Source organism: Triturus cristatus, chromosome 4_2 (genome assembly GCF_964204655.1).
Source record: "Triturus cristatus chromosome 4_2, aTriCri1.1, whole genome shotgun sequence".
NCBI classification, from domain to species: Eukaryota; Metazoa; Chordata; class Amphibia; order Caudata; family Salamandridae; genus Triturus; species Triturus cristatus.
In genome coordinates this window covers 82,590,578-82,613,954 of record NC_140586.1, presented here as the reverse complement: position 1 = coordinate 82,613,954, position 23,377 = coordinate 82,590,578, and the positions used below count along the sequence as shown (strand labels likewise).

The following is a 23,377-nucleotide window of genomic DNA, read 5'->3' as shown; positions in this document are numbered from 1 at the left end:
CTTGTACAGTCAAAGCTTTATAGTTCTCGATAGATTTCCTTTAACTGATCAAGGATGGCTTTTGGTTCATATTGTCTTTGATATACCCAATCATGTTCTTTTACTGTTTCTCTGCAATGTTACAGGCAAGAATTTTACCAACTAACACCCCATACTTATTTTGCCTGCTGCTGCCTTCTACCAATATATATTTCTTGCAGAGCTACAGCATTTAATCAGGGCTAAGTGGGCCTCCCTCTCACATTGATACTGCTTGTGTATTGGGAAACAGCGTTTACAATGCTGCTGTTACCACATAGGTAGGTAACAACTCGGTTATTACAACGACCGCGTTGTTACCACGCGTGGCTTTACATCGCAAGTCGTTTCTACGACTTGCACTAGGTGGCATGCAACACCAGGGAATGTGTTGGATTTTAAGTCCAACACATTCCCTGCTATTGTGCTAACTGGAGTAGGAATAGTAATTTGTACTATTCCTATGTCCAGCATGCCATCTAGCGCAAGTCATAGAAACGACTTGCGATGGAAAGCCACGCGTGGTAACAACGTGGTTGTTGTAATGACCGCGTTGTAACCTATCGCGTGGTATTTGCTCGCGGTGTAACGTCATACATTCTTGTGTATTGCATGTGCATTTTCCCCTTCTAAAAGTAGCAATTCAGCCCGACATTGCTGCACACTTGCATTAGCTATCTTAGTCTTCTCAGAAACAAACTGCAGAAATACCCCACATTTAGACATTTAAGGCCTCTCAAACTATATTCGAGGAGGCGGAGCTAATTTTAAAATTAATGTCTTCCTCTAATAGAATGGCCATTTTAATTTTGTGAATAGTATTCAAAACTAGAGAACGCAGGAAAGTCCATATCCGGCCATTCTTATTGTCTTCCGGGTTTAAATAATCATGTATATAGGATTGCGATCAGATGTTATTTTAGGGCGCAGATCTATATCAGCCCTAGTAATTAGACTTGGTAAAACTGGAATCATGTCTATCCTGCAGTTCTACCTATGCGGTGCAGAATATTAGGTGAAGCCAGGATTCTCTTTCTTAAGTATCTGCTATACATCTGACAGGCCAACTAAGATTAATTATTAACATCCACCAATACAGTGAGGTTCCAGATACATCATGTCAATGCTAGGTTTAGCATACTATAGATCCCACGATCATCACTGTTTGGCCCATATACAGCACACAGTGTATGTAGTGTTCTACTGGCCTTCATTTATGACAGCAGATCTAGAGCTTAAAATGGCCACACCGTGGATCAAAATGTGATGTGTTGTGCATATGATGAACTTAGAAATCATCAGACGTAAAACTGCTCGATCTTTATGAGCAATATGCGTTTCAATTAAACAGAGTATCTGTGGTACATACCTGAAAACCTCATTGTTAAGGAGCCGCTGTTTCAATGGGCGATTTAAGCCTGAAACATTTTTGCTTATACACTAGAACATCATTAATAGTTCCTGAATATCATACCTGATGTCCTATATCCTCTCTCCCTGAGCATGTGTTTAACCATTACTGATAACCAGAAAAAGTAAAAGAAAGTCAATCCGTTTCTCTTTTCCCACCACCCACAAAAGTGCTTCCCACTGTACTGACCCATAAACACACCAGTTCCAATCTCACCCCCAATCCAGTCTTCCCAAAAAACTATTGGGAAACAAATCATCCCAATTCTTTCACTGTCAGCTTCTCATGACAGCAGTAGTGTGTCCCTCTTGCGCACTCACCAGGTAACCATGTAATTGTGTCATCATAATTTCTCTATTATGACATCAAACACACTCAAGTCTACATAAACAAAAAACAAGATTGCTACACGTTTCATATTTTCACAGCCCTTATCTGTTTTTTTCAGAGCTTCCAACTTTACTCAGAATCACTCATTCCACTACACCTTGTAGATCTTATATTACGTCCCTCTAGTTTCTGCCGTTGAGGCAGAACGGCTTCAGCTTCCCCATCAGTCTGACAGAAATACATTTTTCCATTTGTTAATATTTTTAACCGAGGCATGCCATTAGACGGTCAATCATTTGGCACAACCGCCATCTCCGGTTGACTGCAAAAATTAGATTGTACAAAGAAAGAAACTAAATCAACCATTAGGGGTGCCCGGGGGGCATGCTTTTAAATAGCTTGATGCAGTAAAGGTTTCTGCATATAGCTCAATATAGGGTGTGGACCATTGCTTTGGAAACAGACTTATGCCCTGCTCATATTAGAATCTGATGAACTTGTTGGATCTGACAGTTCCTTATCATGTAAACCAGGTCTGGGTTGTTCTTTGGAATAGCCTGATTATATATTGGTAAGCACTGTCTCCTCCTGAGCCCTCTGGAATCCCCATCACTCTCAGATTATTCCGCCTTTAGTGGTTTTCCAAAACCTCTAGTAAATTAGGTTGGCAGGATCTTCTCTCCATGTGCCTTTACCAGTTCCTAGGTATACATTGTAGCTTCTGTTTTTGCAGTTCTTTTCTCTACTTCTTTAATCTGATCAGACAATACAGAGATTTTACCTGGCACATTAGCTAATGACTGTTGCCTGCATAGATTACCTGCCTTAACTTCGGCATAATGACTGGATGTCTCGTCAGTGGTTTTGGATCAGTTGAAAGTTCCAAGCTACCACTCAATTGCCAAATATCCTAATTCGCTGTTCCTTCACATAGGCATAATTTAATTTTATGTTCATAGATGGTATTTTCAGGAAACAGTGCAGACTGCAGATCTGATGGTATTCCTACATCACAACACATTATTGGCCCACCGGGGTCTGTTGAAACTTGTGGTAGTGCGCTCTCCATAGTATTCACAGAACCTCTACATTCTGTGGATTTATTTCCTCAAATTATTCAGGTACTCCCATTAGGTGGTTCTGAATTTTTAAGCTTTACTTTCTGGTTGTAGGTCTCTTTAATGTTCGAGTTACTTACCTTCGGTAACGATGTATCTGGTAGAGACGAATTTAGCTGCAGATTCCTTCACGTAGAATAATCCCCAGGCGTGAGACTGGATCCGGAAACTTTTCTGCCACAGCAACCCTGCGCGCCGGGGGCGTGGCGACATCACGCGACTCTGCCCAGGCGTCGCGTGCATAGGTTAGTTTTATTCGGAGAACTTTTCCACACCACAACACGGAACCACCAGATAAAAAACTGTAGAAGCATGGGAACAGTGTGCGAAGAGCAGAAAAATTGGAAAGAAACAGTGACTAACACCACCACCAGAGTAGTGCCAACACCGCAGAACCCAAGGGCAGGGAAGAAGAAGAAGCAGAAACCTGCGCAGTCACCCTGCCAGCACATAGACAGACTCCCATCCCTGTGCCCCGGAGGCAAAGAACATGCGTAAACGCATGGCCCACGTAGTAAACCCCCCTCCCCCCATCACGAACAAGGAATGGGACCAGGCCCAAGACAGACAGGGACAACAAACTTCCAAGGCACCCCAACCTAGAGGGCAACCACCCACAAGGGACAAGGGCAAGACCTGGCCAGACAACCCTTAATCAGAGGATAGCAATGGAAGGAAGGGAGGGGATGGAGGACAGGGATAGAAAGCAATCCCACCAAACCTGGAGTAGCCAGAGCAGCAGGGCACCGGAAACCCATCCTGCAAAGAACCACTGGAGGAATGAACCGCCCCCAGACGGAGTCGCCCGTCAAGAACAAGGAAGGCACTCACAGAAGATACCGCCCCCCCACCGGGAGGCGAGTACCGAAGACCAACCCAATGGTCCTCGCAGAATAGGGGAGGAAGGGCGGGCCGGGAAGGAATCTGCTGCTGGAATCGTCTCTACCAAATACATTGTTACTGAAGGTAAGTAACTCGTACAACTGATAGAGACTACTAGCCGCAGATTCCTTCACGTAGAATAGATACCCTAGCAATACCCCCTGGGAAGGAGGGTCTGCGAAAGGACCCCACCAGCCAATGCAGAACAGAGGGCCCCACAGGGGGCCAGATCTGTGGACCAGGAAGAACCTCGCCCCTGCCAGGCCAAGGGAACCCCCACAAGCAGGACCCCACCGACCCCAAGGGGGTGTAGGAGGGAAAGAAGGCTGAAGAGGCTCGTACACTCACAGCAGAGGAACCAAGGGCAAGGACTGAGAGGCCGAAGCACCCCACTCCCCCACAAGGCAACATAGCTTCCGCCCAATGCCAAGACAGGAAAAGCAGAAGAAAAAGAAGAAGCCCAGAGGGCCCAAGGAAACTAGGGAAAAGAGGGCGAACCCAGTCCAGCTGGAGAGCAGCCTGCCAGCCAGAACAGCGCCGGCAGTCAAAGCCAGAAGCAAGAGGAACAGCCCGAGGCCCCAGGAAGGCCGAGTAGGCGACGCCCGGCACGGGAGACTCAGGATCATCCCAGACCTCAGGACAGGAGCAGAGAGAGGAGGAGATGCCTGGGCCACCAATACGAGTGGCCGCGCACACGACCTCAGGAAGCAAAAGCAACCTACCTAAACCCCATAGAGAACAGGCACCCGAAGGCGACCAGAACCCTCTAGCAGAGCGCAAGCCTTATTACAGCTACCACTACCCCACAGAGAGTACGTTAAGTCCCAAGATATGGGAACCCTCTTTGGAAGAACTTCCGCAGCAGAGGAAAAAACAAAAGAGCCACGGGGATAAAAACACCCCCGCTGAAGGCTTGACAAGCAGCCCAAGCAAAGCAGAAGGCCCAATCTCAGGGCCAAGTCTGCGCAACAACTCCTGCAGAACCCACACACAATCAACACAAGGGCCGTCCAGCAGCCAACAATGCCAAAGTCCCAAGGAAGGACGTAAACGGCCAGAAAACACACTCCAAAGCCAGAACAGCCGGCCTAAGAAGGCCCAGAATCAACCCAACTCAGAAGTCACTGAGGAGGGGACGGAGGAGGATAAGGAGGAGGAGGAGGGCGGAGCCCTGCCAAGAGCCTTTGGATGGCGGAGTCGGCCGGGGCATGGAACAACAGGCTGCCATCAAACGGAAGGTCAATGAGTCGCTCCCGGATATTCTCAGGGAGCACTCCCTCCCGAAGCCAAGCATGGCGACGCAGAGCGACTGAGGAAGCCATGGCCCGACCCAGCACCTCTGAGATGTCCAGAGCGGAGCGGAGAATAAACGCCGCAAGCTCCCGGCCATCCAATGCATGATGCCGTAAGCCCACCTGACCAGACTCCTGGGACGCTGCACATCCCAGAGACTCAGCCGAGTCCCACAAACAGGAGGAGGCCCTAGCCAGCAAACACAAGCTGGCCCGCGCTGGTCGAGGAGAACATGTTGCGTCCCCAAGAGTCCAGCCAGCGTGCCTCTCGGGACGGCGGAGTCAACAGTGGCGGCATTAAGGGAAAATCAGTCCGCCAAAGGGGGCTAGCGGCTGAGGGGTGAAGGGAAAGACACGCCGGGTCACGCGGCACCGGGAGGTGCCGGTGCAGAAGATACTGAGGCACCGGGTCCCCGGAGGCAGGACACCTCCAAGCCCCCGTCAAGAAAAAAAGGAGCAAACCTTCAAAGGGAAGTAAGATTTCCCTCCTACTAGAGCCCTGGTAGAGGACCTCCAATAGATGGTCCGCCGGAAAGTGAGCCACCGGGTCACCCATGCGCAGGATGCCCACAGCCGTGGACACCGCGTGAGCGAAGGCCGCACCTGCCTCCGTAGGGCCCTGCGGTGGAGAAAGCGGCTCCTCCGTGGGCGACGGCTGCAAACTAAGGCGGCCGCCCCCGAGGCAAAGCGGGACGGGCAAGGGCCAGACCTGGAAGTCAGAAGGAGCCGAAGAATGAGGGACCTGCCACTCTTCCGACGAACACCTCTGCTTTAGGAAGGGCAGGGAGCCGCCCTTTGATGCCAGTGAAAAAGACACCACACGGCGACCAGTCTCCGGGGAGGACGACACCATGATACAGCCTACCTCTGGAGAAGGAGCATCCGAAGACGAATGCGCGGTACGACCCCTACGCGGAGCCGTAGAGTCCGCTGCTTGAGGCAGGACGTTGGCATCAGCCGGTGTCACCGGACAAGGTACCTCCTAGTCACCCTGCACCGGAGACCGGAGCGGAGACTGGAGTAGAGCTGGAGCCGCATCGGCCCCGGGGTAGCGCCGGAATGACGCCGACCCATGGACGATCCAACCTCCGACTCGTCCTCCGACTAGGCAACCGCCTGTGGAGAGGGACAAGGAGGGTCCACCGACCCCTGTGGCTCCGCACGGTCCAGCTGCTGCCGGCACCGTAGCGGCGTCAGCTCGGCCTTAGATAGGACCACCTTGTCAAAGGACCGAGAGGGGCTCGGGGATGCGACCCAAGCCCCGGCGACCTCCCACGACACCACAGGGACCCCCGCGTGAGTTTGTGGCGAGGCAGAGACGCTGTGGCCTGAAGGAGGTGCCCCAGAGGAGTCTCACCCCAACAGCACCACATCCTCCAAGCCTGGATCCGAACCAGTCGGCGCCAGGGCCGGAGTCACCGGCGGCACCACGGAGGGCCCTGCGCAGGGCGAGGGATCTGCCGACGCCCCAGGAGGGGAAGCAGGAGGAGAAAGCGAGGCCTGTAAACCCGCCGAATGTCCCCATTTGGACTCTCGACGCCCCAACACCGGGAAACGATGGATAGGACGACACTCGGGCCGCATCACGCACGGAGAGTCCACGCCACCGGGAGGCCGGAAACCAGCCCCCGGGGACAAACTGCGACACTTACCCACCGGGAAGCGATGCTCACGTGACATCGGAAAAGGGCGAGGACGACGACCACGGCCAAATCTGAAGCCGTCCACCGAAGCAGACCGAAGGAAGGACGTCGACCTGGAGAGACGCGCTGAGAGAAGTTTCATCTGGCGCTCCCGCCGCGACTTCGGCTTCAACTGTTGACACGCCGCACAATCTGTGGTGCCGTGATCCTCCCCCAAACACCACATACAAAGGAGGTGAGAGTCCGTCGCCGACCTAAGACGCCCACAAAACGTGCAAGATTTAAAGCCCGAAGGCATTCGCACACATTCTAAAAAGAAATGGAAGAAAAAGGGGGGGCCTAACAGGCCCGTAGCAAGGATCGGATCGGCTTCGCACGTGGAAAAGGAAAAAAAAACTGACATAGGCGCGCCGGGGCGGGTCTTATGTGACCTCGCTGATGTCAAGTAAATGGAAGACGCCTAGGCGGGGTCGCGTGATGTCGCCCCGCCCCCGGCGAGCAGGGATGCTGTGGCAGAAAAGTTTACGGATCCAGTCTCACACCTGGGGATAATTCTATGTGAAGGAATCTGCGGCTAGTAGTCTCTATCAGATTGCGTCTTTTTACGGGTGCAACTAAATTGCCCATTGACACAATGGAGCCTTCTTTGGTCGGGCTCCATACATTTTTCCATTAGCCCCAGGCCCTTGAGATTAATAGCAATAGCATGACCATTACTAACATCCTTTTCCAACAGACTCAGCCCCTTTGCCTTTTTTCTCCTGCTCTGCTGCCTTGTGTAATGATTTGACAATCATTTCTGGGAAATATCAAAGTTAGATAAGGTATCAGCAAATAAATGATCTAACTCTGTTCATTCGTTGGTTACATATGCACTCTACTGACAGGAGCAGGTGTCACAAATCTATCAAACACAGGGCTTAAAAGTAGACTCTCTGCTTTAGCCTCAGTTGTTACCATTGGTTTCTGTTTTGGACCCTGAGTCAGAGTTGGCAGCGTCTGCAATTGCCGCTCAAATTTGAGTGAATCCACCCAGGGAAATGAGCCCTTGGATGGGCATGCGAAGAGTGAGCCCTCTCAAATAGCACCCATCAGCAGTGTGGCGACTGGGGAAACCTCAGGTAGGGCAACTTGAGCCCCAGTAAATACGCCGTACCAACACACATTTCAGCACTGGTCTGCAAATCTACGAGTTTGAGATCTCGCTATCATGCTCTGCGCTCCTTCAGGATCCGCCTGCTCCACTCCTCGTTGGATCCGAGTGTCCCGCCGCAACTGACCAAAACCAAAGGGGATGATGGACGGAGTGTTGAACATTGCAAGCACTCACCCCCAGTCAAATGATCTGCGTTTAATTCATCATCATTCTTTAGCTCACTCCGCCTCCCCAGTTCCGACATTGTCTTCCCTGGACCGGAAACAAGCATCCTGGGACCGGTTTTTGGTGTCTTCCCTGGACCCGGAAACGAGCATCCTGGGACCGCAACTGACAGCATTCCCAGGCCGCATCCACTGTGCCGACAGTCACCCTGGGGAGAGGCCAATTTGGTAACGATTCATACAGTGATTAGCCTTGTGAGTAGTAGTCTACACAAGATAGGAAGGCTTGTCCCAGATGTCATCAGTACTCTTAGTGTTTCATCTGAGTGATCACCACTTTTTATGGCGCGGGAAAAGGTAGTATGGGTCAGCACTGAGCTGCAATCTCAGCCTGTTGCTATATTCCCAATCCTGTCAACCCCTCCGAGAGCTGAAGGCCCAATGCTGTGGGAAACTCTGAATCCGACTATCCCTGTTACAGGAAAGTACCAAACAATGATTTATGGAGAACAGCCTTTGCCTAGACCATGGAATGGGTCATAAAGAACGAGGAATACCTGATAAAAGCTATGTCCTCTAGAAGAGCTGTTTCACAATCCTGAACTTTATTCAGATACATAGTTGTATGAAGTATATGTGAGGCAATAAACAACAAATAGGCTTGTTAATGAGAAGAAACCTGTGTCTCTTTCAATTTTTGGTTTTTCCACACTTAGCTAATGTTTCAACTGTCTGGTTTTCCAGTGCCTTATTTGTGACTTAAGACTGCATTTGTTGTTGGAAGCAAATAAAGTACCTTGATAGTATTTTACTTTTGTCGTCTTTACTTTCTCTTGCTGAGGATGGCGGACACCTGAAGACATACTAATCAGGTCCTACGCTTTCATATACAGCTGCTAGTCGCAGCTTTATAAAAGAAATAAGGCGTGCTATCCCAAGTCTGCAAAGACTTATTTCCTCCTGCTCTAGTTTTACACACCGTTGCCAGCACTAGTTTTGTAGTCTGTCCCTGTTTTTCCTTTAGAAACAACTTGCCTTCCAAAGTTTTCCCTCATAAACGTTGAAAAAACAAATCCCTCGCAGTGACCAAGGCTTGTAGTGCCTACAAGCTTTAACTTAAAGACCTCTTCTTGGAAGTGTCCATTTGCTGCCGCAGATCATCAATCCAAGAGGCTACTTAAAGGTCAGAAGCACATTAACGTTAAACAGTGCAGAAACCTCCACTGGTGACCTGCAATAACTCTATTTTGCTAAAAGCACTTAACTAAAACCCCAGAGCAGAGAGGAACAATCTGTGTGCACGCACCTACTAAGATTACTGCCCCTCTCTATTCGAATCATGATTCAACTCTGTTCTGCATTTATCAACAGGCCTCTCATTTGTGTTTCTCCAGACTTTGTACCACCTCCAGCACGTCATCTTGCACCAAGTAGTAACAAACAATATAAAAGACATATTTGGGAAATATAAAGACACCAAAATACAAACAAACAAAATCTTGACTTCAAATAAACATCTAACGTCAACAATTTAAAAGTAGGAATTTTACCCACAGAAAATACACTAAAGCAAATAGCTCTACCATGAATTCTCCGCAGGCAAGACTGTGCCTTTGATTATTATGCTTTTTTTTACTTACCATGAGCTTACAATCAGAGCATTCTGTGTTCAGGATGCTATATTTTCGTAAAACATATTTTTGCAGTCTGGTGAGTTAGCTGATCTCCCAGACATTTCTCCAACCACCGAGCAGGACTCCGTAGCACACAGGAATTTAGCATCTTAGCAACCAAAGATTTTATTTATTTTAAATATGATGAAGTAACTTAAGAGACCAAGTTCAAGTCAGTAGTCTTGATATCAACCACACAGAAGTCAATGAAAGAACTGCTTGCAAATAGCTTAAACCTCAGACAATTGCAGTGGGTAGCATTTCAGCCAATGTGCCACTCTAGAAGGAAGCTTGCATTACTTGCATTATACATATCAGTACTGACCCTGCTCTTCCTGGGAAAGGTCTATTCCTACCGACTTCGGTAGGCTTGATAATCAGAGGCTAACGTGTGTGCGTAGAGTGTTGAGCTAGCTTAAGGAGAAGAAACGGTTTCAAATGTTTTATTAAACCATTCAAGCTGCATTTCATTCCTCTGACACTGGAGGATGAAACACATACAACTAGCCTTCATTTTACTTCCTAGAAAACTAGAACATTGCAACTGAGCTTCAAGTTTTAAACCTAGTTGAGATGAATCCTGTCCAGATATTATTTTTTTGGGGGGGAGGGAGGATGAAAGTCTGCCTTCCTTGGTAGCAGCAAAGACTAATAATATTCTGTCCTATTTTCTCTACTGCTGTGGTGCTAGAATGAAAGGCTGACTAATGCTCCTCACTTCATCATTATCAATAGAAAGAAATTATGATCATGTAACAGATCCTCATTGCAAGTCTTCATAGGAGGACATATGGTTCTCAATAGAGCCTGATCTTCTGACAAAGAGGCAGCTGAAGAACTAGCTTGAATTCTTTCTGAAAAGGAAAGTATTAGTGAGTGCCAACCTGCCACACGTTGATGAAGTCAGCACATGCCTAAGGTGGGAAACAGCGTTTACAATGCTGTCAATACCACGCAGGTAGGTAACAACGCGGTCGTTACAATGACCGCGTTGTTACCACGTGTGGCATTACATTTCAACGACTTGCGCTAGGTGGTGTGCAACACCAGGGAATGTGTTGGATTTTAAATCCAACACCTTCCCAGCTGTTGCGCTAACTGGAGTAGGAATAGTAATTTATACTATTCTTAGGTCCAGAGCGCCATCTAGCGCAAGTCGTAGAAATGACTTGCAATGTAATGCCACGGGTGGTAACAACGTGGTCGTTGTAACGACTGCATTGTTACCTACTGCGTGGTAATAGCACGCGTTGTAATGTGCTACATTCGTTTAAGGTCCCCACACCTTCAATTGGCTTCTGTGGAAGACGCTGGGTGTGGGGAAATAGAAGCTGGCAATGCGTACCTCATCAGGTGCAGAGAATAGGGACATGATCTCGCGATGCCGGTTCTCCTTCCGCACCTCCTCATTCCGGTGGTCAATCTCCTCAATGGCAGTGTGGTCCAGCAGGGAGGGAAGCAGTGAATCCGGAGTCGAGTTCTTCAGGTCGAAGATGCTGGAGGCCCAGCTACCCCGTGGTGTATCGTCCAGTGAGACAGACCGCCGTTTTAAGTCATCCTGGGGAAGCAATTGAATTAATGGATGAGGAGCGATCTTCAAAATGATAACAGTGCATTCAACAGTACTAACTTCTCACACTGCTCATCAGTGTTACTTCCTACCAGTTCCACTTTCTCACACTTCAAGCCACAGCCACCCTCTCACACTTCCCATCAGTATATTCTCAGACCACTGTGTGCCATTTTCTCACATTGACCGCCAGCGTCACCTTCTTACATGTTAAAAAATGCATATTTCACATACTGTCCAGCAGTGCCAGCTTCTAGCATTTACCATTCATGGCAGATCCTAACATGTCCCACCAGTGTCCTTGTCCCACATGGTCCAGAAAAAACAGTTTCCTACTCTGCCTACCAGTGCCATCTCTCCACAACTGCCAACTTATCTTTACCTAGCACTGCTGGTACCTATCATAGTTCAACTGTGTCTGTTTCTTGCCGGTGCTCCAGCTTCACATACTGCCCACCAGGGCTAGCTGGAAAAACTGCACCATTAGCTCGACTTCCTGATACTGATCACCACATCCTGCTTCTTACATAACCCACCAATGCGAGCTTCTCACACTGCCATTTAGTCTCAGTAAGACACAGTCCTGCAGTGTGAACACCTTAAATGGCCACCAATATGAGATCCTGACATTCACAACAATGCAAACCTCTGATATCGCCAACTAGTTCATGCACACCCCAATGCCCACTAGTGGCTGCAACTCACTGCCCATAGGTGTCATGTCCTCACACTGCTGAGCTCTACCACCTTCCCACAGTGCCTATCAATGCCAAGTCTTCAAAATTGTAATCAATGTGCATCAACCCTCCTCAGTTGTATGCAAGGTTGGTCGTTCTCAATGCCCCGCTCAATCCTTGCCTTAGCTGCTGAGAATGCCTTTAAAAGTGCCGATGGTGTTCCAGCACCGATTGTGGTTTTGTTGGAAAGTGTGGTAGAAGAGACACAAAATGGTCAACATAGACTATGCTTGTGGAAAACAAAAGAGATTAAAGATGTGAGTGATCATCACTTATGGGTTCTGGAGTCGCATGCTACTCGCCAAAACAGTGCTTCAACACCCATCAGGCGTAACAAGCGCTATATGAATGCAAACCTGTTTCCCTATTCTATCCCTCCGCTATCCTTTCCAATCAAAATAACGGACTAATTTCCACCACTCAAATTACTTTCATATTTCACTATACTAATTCACCACTAATCCTTTATGGGTTCCGGAGTAGCATGCTACTCGCCGAAAAAAGCGCTTCAACACCCTATCAGGGGTAACAAGCCCTATATAAATGCAAACCTTTTTCCCTCTTCAATCCCTCCGCTATCCTCTGAATCCAAATAACTGACTAACCTGTCCACCACTCAAATTACTTTCATATTTCACTATACTAATTCAACACTAATCCTTTATGGGTTCCCGAAGTAGCGTGCTACTCGCCGAAAAAGCGCTTCAACAACTCGTCAGGTGTAGTAAGCGCTATATAAATACAATTACAATACAATACAATACATGGACCTCTGGATACCTATAGAAGGAGCCAAGGTGAATGTTTCCACAAGTTATAATCTGTCTCAAATTGAAAGGGATGCTCAAAACAAGGGAGCCATACCGACTCTTCCTGGCTGCCCCGGTCCTCTAATGCCTCGTCCACTTCGTACACCTGCCGGGAAAGCCCCCGTTGCCGATCACGCTGTCGCTCGGCTGTGTTGGGGTTGTAAACGGTGCTGAGTGTCTGATATCTAGAGAGAAAGCAGAAGAGCATTTCAGTTTCAAACACATCTGTGCTGGTGGGAAAAGGCTAGGGTTCCAGGCCACATACAAAGCCTGGTATCTCAATAAAATAAATCTTAAGGGCACGAGGGGCTTGGTAAAGTAGAACTAAGGAGGACATCAGAAAGAGGAGGATGATTGGAATGAAGACAGAAGCAAAAACGTAAATGAGAAAAAAGAAGAGGGATGAAAGAGAAGAACAAAATGGAAGTAAAAAAGCCTTGGTGATGCACAGAGAAGATTTTCTTCATCAGAAAACTTTAGAAATGGTCTGTTTTTCAGGCTTTAGCAATATATTCGGAGTCTGAGAAGCTTATCCATGGTAAAAAATATGCCCAGTACGTTCTCATGATAAATGAAAGAATTTGCATGAAAATATAAATGCAATTGAACCACAGAATCATTGTGCAAGAACATATGGCAAACAGTGTGATATTGAAGATGCCAAGTATGATACCAGAGGCTATGACCAACAATGGTAACTTTGATTGAAAAACCCTGTCGGGCTTGGACAGATTGAATTACAGGCCCATCAGGGTTCTATTGATTTCTTTAAAGCTTCTCAGAGAGTTTACTTGTCTAAGAAAATCCATCTTTTATTAAAACAAATCATATACTAGACCCTTTTCCAAAGAGCTTTCTACCTGGTAGAACCACTAAGTGGCCCCTGATTACCACAGCTTTAGAAAACTAACTAACAGGGATGAAGTTGGTGTCCTGGAGTTCATACACCTTACTGCAGCCTTCAACGCATCCAAATACTATGCCCTACTTTGTAGATTGAGGGCAGCGTGGTCTAATGTCAAAGCATTCAATTAGCTCTAATCCTTTTTTCCCCAGAACATTGCAATTGTTTACTCTTCAACAATTTTTCTCTGCTTCGAAAGAGGTTAGATGTAGGTACCAGCAAGATCTGACTTTATTGCTTATTTTCTCAGCATACATTTTATGCTTTCGGTAAAGCTGATCCACTCAGGCTCACTTGGGCTTAAGATCTAGACCACACTTACAAAAATGTGGATTTTGCCAAGTGCCTGGCTGCTTTGGATAACTGCATTAACTGCGTGAATCATCATTTTCTCAAACTCAATCTGTTGACAACAGAGATTCTGTCAATGGTAAATCCCATCAGCAACACTTAATTTCTACAGCCATTGTGCCTGTTCCTTTCACTACTCCCACTGAAACTGTTCGACACCTTGGCTTCATATCCGATGTGGACTAAATATGTCACCTGAGTGGTGACGACTGTAAAAATAGGGCTGTTCCATCATTGCTCTCTGAAAAGATAACTTTGCTTTTCTGGGCCATACCCAGCTGACTCTAATAAGCATCTCATTGGTCATGTCTAGGCTAGACTATACTATTGTACTGTACTCAAGAGTCCTGCCATTCATGCCGAGAGGTCAACGACTCCAGAACATGCAGCCCATTGGCTATCTTATCTAGCGCTTCAATTAAGATCCATATCTCTCCAGTACTGAGGGAATGACACTAGATCACAGTTACTAAGTGCTTTTGATTAAAGGCACAACACTTATATAATGGGGTCTTAATAAGCGTCAGCAAATGCTTCACTCCTCGAAGCCAAAGCACTCGTCATTCCGACTTGGATCATTTATATTATTTCAGGCCTCCACCTAGGCAAATCTTTTTTACTATCCTGACATTCACTTTTTGAAAAGCTGAACTTTTAAAAACATTTGAACACTCAGCTTTTCAACGAGTCTGATGGTATCACCGGATGGTGAGCAAGCGTTTTGTAAACTATTCTGCCAGAGATGATGTCTTTAACTGTCCCAAAGAATATACCAATTATTGCACCGAAAATATTACTTTGTCAGGGAATCCATAAATATGTGAAATTATACAACTTCACTGTTAAGAAAAATAGGCCCATAGCTGCTCCAGGGAATGTAATTCACCAAGCCAGAGAATAACTGTTGACCACTGAGAGAGAGAATAAGAATAATGCGGTGCCAGAGAACATCAAACCATGCAGAAAATGTCAATCCTGATGCTATCATGTATCCCAATGACAGCGAAAAGAAGCACTAGGGTGAAAGCTTCACTTTACAAACCCATTAAACATAATAAAACAACCACTCTCAAGTGAATGAGGACAGATAAATTGGAAAGTGGGCTTATCCATGGAAGCCGTAGCAGTTTTGCCAGCTCCCTATAGACATAATCCCAGAGTCGCTGGTCCATGTCACTGTGTTGACAAGCCTATTATGAGAAAAGCACTGATGCAAAATGTTTCTCACATCTAATTAATTATGACCCAATATCTGCAGGTTTATGGTGCCTGATGCCGAGGAGGGTATTTCAACTCAAAACATGTACCTTGTGATCCGGTCTAATTTGTGCAAAGTTCATTATGAGTTTACCACTCCCGTTTAGGTGGGTCCAGGGACTGAAGCACGAGGACCGGAGGAGGCGGGCCAGCAGAGTGGGTAAGTTTAAGTTTACATCTTGGAACAGAGAATGCAGTAAAATGGAGGAGAACAGGGTCGTTTAGAAACCAGACCCAGGGCTCGCTATCCGGCAGCCACCTGTGATAAAATAAAGGGGCACACATGCATGCTTTCAGTTTCATGGTGCATTTTACAGGCAAGATAATTTCAAAGGAGTCCTAGTTGACCCCACACCACACGCCCTGTGTAGGAGAGTGGCACCCACAGACTGCTGCCCCAGGCTCAGAGCTGCTGCTGGCCCTCATTTTGCTGCATAGGTCCCTTGCTTGGTGACTCCAGCTATAGTATTCTGTCCTCCAGTACGGGTTCCAGCGCACAAAGACCCCGCAGCTAATCAAGGCGAAGGGAATGGGTGCATGACGGTGCCCGTTTCTCACCTCAAGTCCTGAAACAGATTGGAACCACTCAGCAAATGAGCATGTTTCAGCTCGAAAGGCAGCGGCGGCTCCTCTGTTATGGCAGAAGAGCACACCCCGCCTGCTGGCCAACTGAGGGAGAGCCCTGAAACAGATTAGAACCACTCAGCAAATGAGCCTGTTTCAGCTCGAAAGGCAGCGGCGGCTCCTCCGCTATGGCAGAAGAGCACGCCCCGCCTGCTGGCAGCTGAGGGAGAGAAAAAATAAAATGATAATAAAACCATTATTATTATCATTTAATTTTTCCTCTGGAGGGACCAAGTCTTTGGCGGCGTGACTATGCCATTACAGGCATGAAAGGGGAGTGGTGAGCAGAACAGTTGTCAATGCGCATGACAGTTTAGCCGGCCGTCTTAGGGCGGCCAAACCATCATATGCATTGACATCTCTCCAATCTGAGCTGCAATGCCGGCTGGAGAGAACAGCAGGCAGAGGCTTCAAGTCCCCTTTGGAGCGGAAAAGAAGCCCGCTTAGACCAATATCAGTGCTACTCTCATACTAGCCAACATGAAAGAAGTGCTGGGATTGGTGGTGGGGAGTTTCAGAGCCTCGGCATGTACACAGCAGAAAGGAGAAGAGCAGCAGAGCGGTGAGGAGCAGGTAAGTAATTTTCTTTTTTAGGTCTCGCTGAGCCAGCGCATACGCTGCCCTGCGAGAAATTTAGTGTGTGGGTTTTCAAAGTGCTGTCACAGGCTTTTGGTTGCCTAGCGCTTGCGTTCACGCGAGCGTGCACGCGTGCAGCCGCCATATGGGTTTCTGTCAAGGCTCATTAAGCCTTGCGTGCCTCTCTCTGCGCTTCAATTCTCACACACAATTCCCCAGCAGGATGATACCTTCTCCTGACCCCTGCCTCGTCTGTATGCAAAACCGAAGCGTGAAATGGCGGCCGCCAACCTCCTGTGGCGCTGGCGAACTGTGTCGGTCTTTACAGGTAAACACATATATTTACATAATGCCCCATGCGACTGCCGTTCTTTTACTTCCCACTGCCACAACATATTTACAAACTACATTCAGTTCTTTGGGTAGTGCGAACTGACATATTGTATGATTAGCTACACATCTGCTATACTACAGTCTTTACCTAACATTTTTTTCGCGATCACTTTCGCTTGTTTCTTCCCGTCACGTGCTTGTCTTCATTAAGCTGTGTTTATTCTCTTCTTCACGTCCGTCTTCGTTATCGCTCCCGTTATTTCACGTTGTTTTCCTTCATCCTGGTCCATGTCTCTGTCGACCATTTCCTTTTATCCTTTCCGCCCTTTGCCCGATGATTACTCCCCTCCTCAAAACAGGGTATGGGTTTACAGGTTTTCGCCCTTTCCTGTTCCTTTCGTTTCAAAGCCTCGTCAGGGGTAGTAAGCGCTACATCAAGGCAATCACAAAACAACACCGTCTCTCTTCTTTTGTTAGCCTCCCTCTAAGCGTTAATAGTGTGTGTCTGTGTTCGCTCGTGCAGGGTTTTGGATTTATTTTGTCATTTCATGATTAATTGCATTTTTTCTCCCATTTTATGCGCTTACTTATCTTCCACCCATTTGCTTTTTTCGTGTTTCCTCATTTGCGACTGTTTCTCTGCCCCATTTCCCCTCTGTTTCATAGTCGTTTGCATGTTTATTTATAGAAGTACCACTAACTAACCAACGGCTGCTGGACTTCCTAGGTCTGGATCTGTGAGCCCACTGGCTTGATACTTCTTTTGAGTATATTCCTTCATTTGATTTCTTATGCTGCCATGCCTTTTTCAAATCCCCCCTGTATGTTTCTCCTGCCCATCTTTATGATTCTTGGAGCTGTCTCTAATTTCTCGATTTCAAACGATCATCTCCAGTAATCAGTGCTGCCACAACATATTTACAAACTACCTTCACGGCATTCAGTTCTTTGGGTAGTGCGAACTGACATATTGTATGATCAGCTACACACCTGCTATACTACAGTCTTTACCTAACATTTTTGTTTTTCTGAATAAGGAGATTCTTTCATTTATGGGCATTTCAGACTATATCATTTTGGGATAGAGGAAGACAAACCTATTTCACTTGTATAAAGAAAATAGGTTTTCAAAATAGCGAGTCCTGCACCGTAGGAATAGTAAGCAACCTGAGTGAGTGTCAGATTGCATGGTATTTCTTGCTCCATTGTGGACCCCCCCCCTCATTTGTACTTATATCATGTGAATTTATTTGTAGTGTCAACATTGCTAGTGACGGACGAAGTTCTGTACATTTTGATAAAGAAAAAAACATGTTTACTATAATCACTGGCGTTTTTCGGTGCGGTCTGTGGCTTAGGATATAACTGGTTCTATCAGTAGGGGATAACATGCTCTTTGAAGAGGGGGAACTTTCACAGCTTTAGAAATAACTGATGAAGTCGGATTTGCGGGGCATTGTTGTTTTCTGTTCTTCTGCTTTTAGCATCTCTTGGTTTCCAATTGGTTAAATCAGTTGCTACAGGTGTTGTGTTGGCAGTTTACAAAGTTGTTTTTGTTTTCCTGCCAAAGGGCGATTTGATGGAATGTACTGACTCGTATGTAGTGAAGCGAGGCAAGTATTGAAAGTGATATGGGCTGGGAGGGGAGCCAATTATGTTTTTTCATGGTGGAGGTGATGTGCTTGCACTTAGATCTCTTAATAAGTCTTGGTTCTGCCCCTTAGACACTCTTCAGTAGGGCTGAAGTCTGAGTTTGCTGTTAGCAGGTCATTGCCACCTTTCAGATGTGAGCGGGGCTAAGTTTGTTCTAAAGTCTGTTTAAATAAAGTCTGTTTAAATAAAGTATGGTTTTCTTTTTCTTTTTTGCAGTAGAGACTGCTGGTATCATTCGTTCGCCATTTTTCTTGGATATGTGTGTCCTCAAGGAGAGACTTTTGGGAATGATAAAACCAAGTTATGTGGAATTATATAAATGCTATTGGGCGAAGCCTTCCTGGTTCAGCCTATCTAAATACTACTGGGAGAAGCTTTCCTGGTTCATCTTGGGAGAGGTTCTTGAATCTAGTCTCTGGGGATACCTCAGACATTACTCACCTGCATGGATCGTAAAAAGGAAGCTTAGTGGATTCAGGGGCCCAGTAGCTGCGGGGGAAAGTAAAGCTGCCTTTAATGAACAAGCATTGGCACAGCCAATAGGTCTCACCTTTGGGACCTTATAAGTATTTAGTTATGCAGCACAATATCCTTGGTGCAACAACATTAACTGTTGCATGGCTAAACACTTATAAGGCCCCAAAGGCGAGACCTATTGCCTATGCCAATGCTTGTTTCTATTTTGTCATCCGTCAGCCCCCCAACCCCATACCCCTCCCCCGCCACTCTGCCGAGAGACCAGTTGCTACTGTCAACAGGTTTTTTGCCGGCTTAGATGACCAAGCTGTTTTTATATGGGTGGGGTATGTTAGGAATATAAGTTTGTATGAGATGTGGCTGTGTTCAGTTTAGCAAGACAAGGTGTGAGTGGGATGGATTCAATTTCTAAACAATGAGCGAGCGATCGAGCACTATGATGGGATCATGCTTTCTGGCCTCACTGAGCATCATGTCTGCATGTCGCTTTCCAACAAAAAATGTGTGTTTATTTTCCAGGGCAGAGCATTGTGAGTAAAAAGAGGTTCTGATCTCAGAAAGGCTTGTGTAAAATAACTGTCATGTTGTACTATTCTCGAAATAGTGCCATCGTTGTCTGTGGTTAAAAGGGATACAATTATGTTTACGCTTTCCAAGGGTTAGAAGGTAAAGCATTCTTTTTTTTTTAACACCTGTTTGGAAAAAGCAGGCGAAGTATTGTGCCAGTCGAGTAACTCAAAACGATGCCCGCCCCTCCCCCCTCACAGATATTTATTGGCCTTGGGTTGAATGGGGTACCTTAAAGAGTTGGGGATCCCCCGCATCTCAGGGGCTGATTGAGCCTCTGTACTGTGCAACCAAAATCAAGTGAGTGGGAAGAGGCCCCCTGTGTGCCAATGGTAGACCCCGGTACAGTGAAGCTGTAGGGTGCGCTGTCAAGGATGTCTGCTGGGCAGCACTTCATGCTCCTCCATACGTGGTTGAGGCACAGCTGGTGAGTATAAACAGGATGGAGGCAACCAATAATGCAAAAACGCCTTTTTCACAATGCGCAAGACACATCTTGTACTGAATTACTTTTTAACATGTGTTTCTCAATGACAAGACCTGCCTTCATCTTCAACGCCAGAGCTCTCAGTCGTGGATCATTATAAACACTGTTGATAATAAGCCAAGACTGACAGCTTTGGCATTGACCTTAAAGGCATGCTGGTCAGTGGTGGTTTGCCTCACCAAATATTTGGGGTACCAGCCGCCACTGGTGGCTCGTAATAAACTTCAAATCTTTGCAGGGTATGGATCCATCTGTAAGCTCTATTGAAGCATCAAGATTCTGGCATCTGCACAGTCGACACTTAGAGGGCTATTATATTAGTTTCTGAGCAGTGGTGAATTTTAAAGGCCTATATGTATACCATTAGGCTATAAAGAGTCCTTTTTGCGAAAAGGCAGCGGCTGCAGAGATTGAGTCCTCAGACTGCAAAAGAGCGATCCTCTTGAGTGGCAAATATCAAAAGGGTTGCTCATGAGCACAAAAAAGCTAGCGAGCTACCCCCAGAGGGAACAGGTGTGGTTATGGTGTAGGGGTGCCATTTGCCAGGGTCGCCTCAGCATTTATATATCAAACACACACTGATGGTCTTAATCCTGGCATGAACAGATAAATAGTTCAGACTTTGCATAAACGCGTCAAAAGAATTGTGCTCGTTTCAGCCAACAATGAGGTGATCTGCAACATTCTGGATTTCCTGAAGCAGGTCCAGGGGTGCACTGAGGAGTGCTAAAGTGCTCCTTAGGACAACATAATGTTGAAAAATGGCATTACAAGCACAAGCCAACTACAACAGGAGCACTGAGATACACAGGGGCTCCCCAGGTGCTGCTGTCTCACTTGAGTGTCCCACGGGCACGTGTCAGGTATTCATATATCTGGGTGCTGCCGTCATATTGCCTCTCTCAGAAACGGTCTCCTTCATCATCGCTCATACTTAACAACCCTCAACAATCTATGCTCGTCAAGGCTGAGCAAAAAATACTGCAAGCCTGTCAGTAAGCAGACTTAAAAACTCTTTGGGCCCTTGGGTTCACAATGCCGCCCTCCTATAGAAGTACAAACTAACTGGCCTATGAAACCATTGCTATTTGAGAGGGTCCCAGACTTCCACATCAATCCAGCCACCCCTAAAACCTCCAGTAGCGTTCTAAATCTACCACTTGGTTTTAAGCTCAAAAAGCTTTATTCTCGCGCTGCTCTTATCGTGGAGAGACCCTAATCCCTTTCAGCACATCATTTTACCGGACACGGGTGTTTGTGGACGTTCTAGGGTTTTGAGTGTAGCTAATGTGGGAACTAGAGTACAATTGAACAAGTCATATTTTTCCGCCCAGGTTATCAAGTGATGAGAAACAAGTGAATTTGCCCAGTTTGCCATAACCTAGGGACAAGGAGTTTTAGGGTTTTGCATCGAAGATCCTTAAAAGCAATTCTAATCAATGCAGTGTCTTTTCTGTTTCACAGTTTTTGATACGCATGTGGAGGCATGAACTGAAGTTTTTATCTACCTAGTGGACGCCTATGGTTCTGAGTCTTAATGCATTGGATTATGAGATGTTATTGATTTTACAATGCCTGCTGTATTTATTGCATATTATTCGATTGTGGGCAGAATAAAGTTTGGCTTTTTATGAAATGGAGTGCTATGTAAACTGATTTAACTCTTTTTTTTATAGTACTATGTTTATTGATTCTTTTATGGCTGTATGCTGAAATAAAGATTTTGATTGATTGAGAACAGCTTTCTAGAGATGACCAGAGGCCCAGCCAGTCCACATTCCCACTTACCAATCAAAGCAGTTATGATGACCGTTCCCTCCCACCCAGCGCCTTGAGACCCTTATGGGTGAGTAGTCTCACTTTACAAGCCACTTGATTGATTGATTGATTGATTGATTGATGACCCACTTGAGAGGGGAGAGGATGTAGCCTTACGGCTAGAGCGGTCAACCTCGAAGCTGGGGGAACCGGGTCGACGTTCAACATTCTGTGATTCTGGGCAAATCACTTAATAACCCTGTGCCTAACAAAAAGGAATGTGTCCATCTGTAACGAAACTGGTGCTCATGTAAAGTGCTCCAATACCCGATGTCTCGGGTCTAGTTCGCGCTATATAAAACTCTAAAAAAAAAAAAAAAAAAAAAAAAAAAAGAGAAACCTGTCTTGCGTCTGCTCTGAAAGTAGCATACTGCCTGGTTTCTTTCCGCCCTCAGTACTGGCAGGTACAGGCTGGTCTACAGGAGCAGTCTGAGTTCACTCCTCCTCCCAGAGGAATGCACTCCACCTGCTGGTGAACACTCTGCCATTCCACCCAATTGCCCACCTGCTCAGTGTACACCTGGTGTGTTCTTACAGTGATGTGGCAAGGGGAGATTTAGTTGTTTACAAAACACCCAAATTAAGATGGAAGCCTTGGTCGGAGCTCAAAGGCATCATCAGCTCAGTATGCTGCCGCAGATGCAAAAAGCAGCCACAAACAGGCTGTCACTGCAGCAGAACAAGGCCAGCCACAAAAGTCAGAACACTGATGTAACTTATAAAGGCTAAAATTAAGCAAAGAAAAGAGTTAGGATTTTCCAAAAAAAGACAGAATGTGCTATTTTCAGATGAATGAGGAAATTATGGAGCAAGCAACAAATTACAAATGTCGAGCCTGCCAGGAAAAGCCAGAAGGCCAAGCACTCTATGCTGCAAAGAGCAGACTCCAGAACAAACCCGACCCCTATCAATCAGCTAAAATTAGTAGTTTGTGCTATTGAACCGCACCTAATAAACAGCAGTGGACTCCAGCAACATTCCCACAAGAACTTGGCCGCTGTCCAAAAGCTAAACTTGAGAATATTTCCCAGGTTTAGGCGTTCTTGAATATTCAAACACTCTCCCTATGTCTCCTTTTTCACAGTTTCGCAGCTAACGTGTAGCACCCGAACATTTCACTAAAGCCGTTTTCCACATTTTGCAGTGCTTGCTTCTGGCAATTACTCGGAAAAGTGGATTGAAAGTGAAGGAGCTGTGAAATCTGTGATGGGGACTTTGCCAAAACTCTGACATGCACCCAGTGACCCAATCCGCAATTTGGCATGCCGCTCTCATGAGTCTACCAGTCACTGTGCGGGACCAGCAAAAATACTATCCAGATAAGTTGTGTGGCAAAACTGTATTTATTTTGTTCAGTTCATTTAAAAAAAACTTTATTTCGGTCATTAAGACCATAAAAGTATGTGTGCAGTACAATACATTGAATAATAAAAGTAATAAAAAGGAATCCATCCATCTTAGAAAAGTGCACGTGCATCATCTTAATATACAATAGTGACAATCTGCAATGACATGTCCAAATCCAAT

General features: G+C 46.3%; 1 protein-coding gene across 3 annotated transcripts in view; it reads right to left on the bottom strand.

Annotated features, from left to right (window-relative positions):
• The window catches only part of DOCK6 (dedicator of cytokinesis 6), a 409,103-nt gene that overhangs the window by 328,107 nt on the left and 57,619 nt on the right, over positions 1-23,377 (bottom strand). For all 3 annotated transcript variants that reach the window (XM_085600639.1, XM_085600641.1, XM_085600640.1), the window contains exons 5-6: positions 12,859-12,988; positions 11,033-11,245 (exon numbers count right to left, since the gene is read on the bottom strand). In XM_085600639.1, coding sequence (XP_085456765.1) covers positions 11,033-11,245; positions 12,859-12,988 — 343 coding nt within the window. The remainder of the gene's footprint in view (positions 1-11,032; positions 11,246-12,858; positions 12,989-23,377) is intronic.